The following is a 5741-nucleotide window of genomic DNA, read 5'->3' as shown; positions in this document are numbered from 1 at the left end:
AGAGAGAATTGTGTGTTAATTGAAAGAAAGAGAGAGACAAAATATAGATAGCGTATTTCACGCCCCAATGGTAGTATATACTATCAATACCTATTTTGCTATATAATACAAAAGATAGCTATAGAAAATAATATTTTAAAATAATTTTGATTTATAATAAATAAATTATATACCTTTGCTATAAATGGTAAAATTTCCTAAGCTATATCACTTGAATATCTCTTCTTTCATATTTGAGACTCTTATTTGCCAAAAGGTCCTGGTAAGTAGAGTCAATAAATTCCTCCCTTTGAAAAATAATTAAAAAGGAAATTCTTTTTTATCATTTGGTCAACACTTAAATTAATTTTAATTAAAAAATCAAAACTATCAAACTGCCAAGTTTAGAGCTAATTAGAGCTAAAAATAGTTCAAATGTAACCCAATGTAAGTGGTGCCCAAGGTATTATTGGGATCTCCAGTACTATTTCGTCCATTAATCTTCAATAGAGTGTTTAATATGTGCCATGTGGACAAAAGGTAATCAATGGTTTGGATTTTTTTCATTATTCATGATAATTTTTTTAGCATAAATATTTCTTTAAATTTCATACCATTGAAGTTAGTTTCTGACAAAAAAAAAAAAAATTAAGTGTGCGTAGTTGTACTTTGAAGTTGTTTATAATTTTAGTACACTGGTATTCTATTCCACTTTACCCTAATTCTTGGCAATTTCCAATAATTCATTTTCTCTTTTAATAATGTCAAAAATCAGCTAAATTTTTCTCTTACGGCTCAAATTTAATCAAATAATGAGCTTCATTACTTACATTGTAAACTTGAATAGCAGTAAAGTTTATCAAAATAAAATTATACCAAATCAGTACATCAAAAAATGACATACTATGTTAGAAGGTGTTCGTTTTATACAACTAAACTACAATAAAGAAATACTTGGACGCATTATAAATGAAATAATAATTAAATTAGCACTCTTGTCAATTTAAAGATTAGGTTTGCCTTTCGTTTTTTATATAAAGTAATTAATTAAAATATTATACCACTCCTTCATTACTTATGCTTTTTCTTTGTTTTTATTGCAAGAATATGCTGTATCCCTTTTTTTTGCACAAGACAGTTTTGCCCTTTGCTTGAGCAGTGGGGTTGAGTTGTACTATAATATGCTTCTCTTTGGTATTCTTTCCTTTGATTCCTTGACACCCTTTTCAGTTTTCCCTGTTCTTTATCAGATTCCCCCAAAATTCCTCCAATTTTATATTAAAATTGCATAACTTTTCTTTTCCATTTGATCACAAGGTTCTTGCTTTGTTCTTTTTTTTTTTCCTCAATTTACAGAAAGAGAGGAAGAACACTAAGGTAAGAATTTTCTTGATTTCTGCTCTTGGGTCCCACAAGAAAGATTCTGAACCTTTATTTGTTGTAACTTTTTGTTTCTTGTATTAGTTAAGTGTAATTTTAATTGGGGTCTGAATAATTCTTGTGACAGACTCTGTGTAGCCACAAAATTTTTTGAGCTGGTATAGTCAAACCTCTCTATAATTTTGATATTTTTTGGCTGCTAGGGTGAAATGATGTTATAAAGAACATATAACATAACATAACATGAAAAATCGGTTCCAAAGAAAACTTGGCCGTTATAGTGAAATGTTGTTATAGAAGATAGATTGTTATAAAGAGGTCTGACTGTATTTTGTTTTCTTGAATTGACAGTGGTTGTAATTTCATGCGAAGATTGAATCTTTTTGGGGTGTTTCTGTGTTGTGGCAATTATAGGATTTGGTGATTGTATATTACTGTTGAGGGGAATGACAAGTTTTGATGTTTCAAAGTATGCACATAGCCCTATGCATAAAGCTACAATCTTGAAAGATTATGCATCTCTTAGTAAGATAATATTAGGCCTCCCTAGGCTTTGTGATACAGCTGAAATTCATACTGAATCACTATCCTTAGCTGAGGAAGCTAAGGCTGATGCCATTTCGGCTGTAATTGATCGACGAGATGTCCCCAATCGCGATACGCCTCTTCATTTAGCTGTCAAACTAGGGGACGAGACTGCAACCGAGATGCTTATGCTTGCCGGTGTAGATTGGAGCTTGCAAAATCAGCAAGGCTGGAGTGCCCTACAGGAAGCTATATGTAACAGAGAAGAAGGTGTTGCGAAGATTATAGTTAAGAATTACCAGCCTTTGGCTTGGGCGAAATGGTGTAGGCGGTTACCTCGGTTGATTGGAACAATGAGGAGAATGAGGGATTTTTATATGGAGATTACTTTCAATTTTGAGAGTACTGTTATCCCTTTCATTTCTAGGATTGCGCCTTCAGATACGTATAAAATTTGGAAAAGGGGTGCAAATTTAAGGGCGGATATGACGTTGGCTGGATTTGATGGTTTTCGTATTCAACGATCTGATCAGAGCATTCTCTTCCTTGGTGATGGTTCTGAGGATGGTAAAGTTAATCCCGGTTCGCTTTGTGTGGTTTCACATAAAGAAAAGGAAATTTTGAATGCTTTAGATGGTGCTGGCGCTCCAGCAACAGAGGCTGAAGTGCAAGAAGAAGTCGCTGCAATGTCTCGAACGAGCATATTCAGGCCCGGGATTGATGTGACTCAAGCTGTTTTATCACCACAAACGACATGGAGACGCCACGAGAAGATGGAGATGGTCGGTCCATGGAACGCTAAAGTATATGATATGCAAAATGTGGTCGTGAGCGTTAGATCAAGGAGGGTGCCAGGTGCTATGACAGATGATGAAATGATTAATTCATGCAATGGAAATGAGGCGGAAAGTAAAGATCTTGATGATATTCTGACAGAGGAAGAAAGAAGACAACTTGATGTTGCTCTCAATGAGAACGGAGATGGCGTTATTGCACACGGGCACAGTTGTCATGAACAAATAGACAGAGACATTCCTATTGAGGAGATAAATGGTTGTAGTAATGGTGAGAAGTATTCTGTTGATGTTAGCAGGAAGAGGGATGAGTATAGACGAGGAAGAGATGCCGAAGCTTCTTCATCTAGTAATGCTGAAAGTGGAGATCTTCGCAAAGATGGAAGCCGAGAAAAAGAGTATAAGAAAGGATTGAGGCCTATTCTCTGGCTTTCTCCTGATTTTCCGTTGAGAACTGAAGAACTCCTTCCCTTGCTTGACATTTTAGCAAATAAAGTTAAGGCTATCCGGCGACTGAGAGAAATGCTTACAACAAAACTTCCAAAAGGAACCTTCCCGGTTAAGGTATGTGTTGTATACTGGCTCTTGAAGCTTAGCTCCATCTCTGCCACTTTTTCTTGTTTGGATTCTCATTAATTTTGATTGGTAATATGTTTGACATGCAGGCGCCTTACTTATCCCCTCTCTCTCTCTCTCTCTCTCTCTCTCTCTCTCTCTCTCTCTCTCTCTCTCTCTCTCTCTCTCTCTCTCTCTCTCTCTCTCTCTCTCTCTCTCTCTCTCGAAAGGAGAGCTCATATTATTTGGATTCTCCTTTTTATGTTTTTTCAGTTTAGCTCTTGAATTTTATTCTTATGAACCATTTATTTGCTTTAGAAATATTTATCTATGGGCGCCCCTTGGGCTTTCGTTCGGCAGTAAGGAAGTACAATGGATGATGTGTGAGTCGGGCGCATGTTTCGAGTTCAAACCTGCCATTGAGGAGCCTACTACTTAAGTGGGAGCAAGGTAGAGGGGCAGAGGCGGATCTACATTGTAGGCAGAGGGTCACCGGCACCCGGAAACTTCGGCAAAAACTCCATATATACTTGCTAATATCTTCGAGAAATAGCCAGATATTAACAAAGGCCCTCATACCAATTTTTATGAGCAGTAATAAATTTATATTGAATGTAATGGTGCCCCCGTGACTGCCGAATCTTGGGTCCGCCTCTGTAGAGGGGCCGGTCATGTTCCTCTGAGTTTCAAATCTATGGGTCAGCTGGGGTTCGGCCAGCTAACTGAAGAAGGATTTCTTGGTTATGGATTTTAAGGTAGAAAGTGAAAATAGTTGTAATAGGGAAAGGTTGTCAACTTGATGTTAAGACCAGATACAGCTTCGAATATCAAGAAAATAGTTCTCACATATAGCTTCTGCTCTTCCTCTGGTTCACAGATATAAGTGTAACATCTGCATAAGGAAGGTGTGAGATGTTCATTTTCCCTGCCCTCTCTCCCTACTGTGAAGCATCCACTCGTTTTTCTATTCCTTATATTTTACTGAGAACCTCCGACAAGAAAGAACAGAAAGGGAGAGTGGGATCTCCAATTGATACATTTGCTTCTAAAACCCATTTCTTACTGTTCACATGATCATATAACTTTTTTTATGTCCAACTTTACCAAGAAATGAATAGCAGCTGTTTCCTTGTCTCTTCCTTGAGTCAAGGCACTCATTAGCCATCAGTACTGCGTCTGTGGTTTGTCACTCAGTAGTAAAAGCTAATTGAGTGTTTGTTACTAACTTGCTGGCCACTGTTGTCATCCTTTCTGTTTATAATTTGGCAAACTGTTTATAATTTGTCAATTATCTTTTATAAAAGGGTCAACTGCATTTTGATTGGTGTTGCGTGATATCGGATAATACTTGCTTGAATATTGGGTTAAATTGTGGAACTCTTTCTTCAAGAATTCTTGATCTGCGTAACACTTTTGACATAAATTTGTTCCTTGCTTCCCCTCCTACTCCCACGCTTCTCATCCCTTTCCTTTTGACATCGTTCGTCATGAATTGGTGACTTCTCAGTAGAAATGATTCCTAAAAATAGTTGGTCTTAGATGTGTGAACGCTCATATGCATGCGCACAAAGGGATCCCTTATATTTTGTTTTTAATACCTTTATATCAAGTAGTCCTCTGCTGAGAAGCCCTTGTTATTTCAGGTGGCAATTCCGGTGGTTCCAACAATTAGAGTTTTGGTTACTTTCACTAAGTTTGAAGAATTACAGCCACTGGACGAGTTCTCAACTCCTCCTTCGAGTCCTACTCCTTCAGGCAAAGAGAGTCCACCCGAGCAACAGCCCTCAAGTTCATCTTGGTTTCAGTGGATAAAATCCCCTTATCAACGGCCTAGTTCTTCTACAAGCAGCTCGAATAGTATCACAAACGACGTCCAAGATCCATTTGCAATCCCTCGAGATTACACATGGATCACTGCAGAAGCTAAGAAAAAGAAAATGCAGGAAAAGGAGAAGGCAAAGAAAGGGAAGAGTAGGAAGCAGTAGTCGAAGAAGTCGGCTAGCTAAGAGGATCTTTTACTTAAAGCAGCTCATGGAATACCTAAGGAGATAGTTATATCTTTGCAATTTAGTAAATCATTGTGGGGGCTATAAGGTAGGGATAAGATGTGCGTACAACTACCCTCCCTAGACTCCACCTATGCGATTACACAGGGTTTGTTGTTGTTGTTATATATNAGTTCCGGAAGACGAAAGTTGAATTCAGGGATAAGCATATACTTAGAAGCACATTAACCAGTATCATAATTTTTGCATGTATGACGTTATTGTCAAAACTTCTATATACCATCTGTGTGCTATTAAATAAGCAATTCGGCGTATCTAAGTTTTTCAGTAGCATGAAGGGTATATTTTTTCTTCAAAATTAACCTATATACAATGGAAGATCAATTTTAACTTAGTCTATTATATATACGGTGACACTAACATACGCAAGAAATAAGAAACTTGACAACAAACATGTATGGTAGAAAGCCATTTGGTATTAAAGTATTTAAGTATTCTTCTT

At 37.0% G+C, this 5741-nt stretch overlaps 1 protein-coding gene across 1 annotated transcript; it reads left to right on the top strand.

The window, feature by feature from the left end:
• LOC109225779 (ankyrin repeat domain-containing protein 13C-like) lies at positions 1152-5403 on the top strand. The gene is made up of 3 exons (XM_019390557.1): positions 1152-1356; positions 1711-3242; positions 4877-5403. The coding sequence occupies exons 2-3, from the start codon at positions 1806-1808 to the stop codon at positions 5216-5218; spliced, it is 1779 nt and encodes a 592-aa protein (XP_019246102.1). The 5' UTR covers positions 1152-1356; positions 1711-1805; the 3' UTR covers positions 5219-5403.

This window comes from Nicotiana attenuata, chromosome 1, assembly GCF_001879085.1.
Source record: "Nicotiana attenuata strain UT chromosome 1, NIATTr2, whole genome shotgun sequence".
NCBI lineage: Eukaryota > Viridiplantae > Streptophyta > Magnoliopsida > Solanales > Solanaceae > Nicotiana > Nicotiana attenuata.
This window is presented reverse-complemented; position numbering and strand designations above follow the sequence as displayed.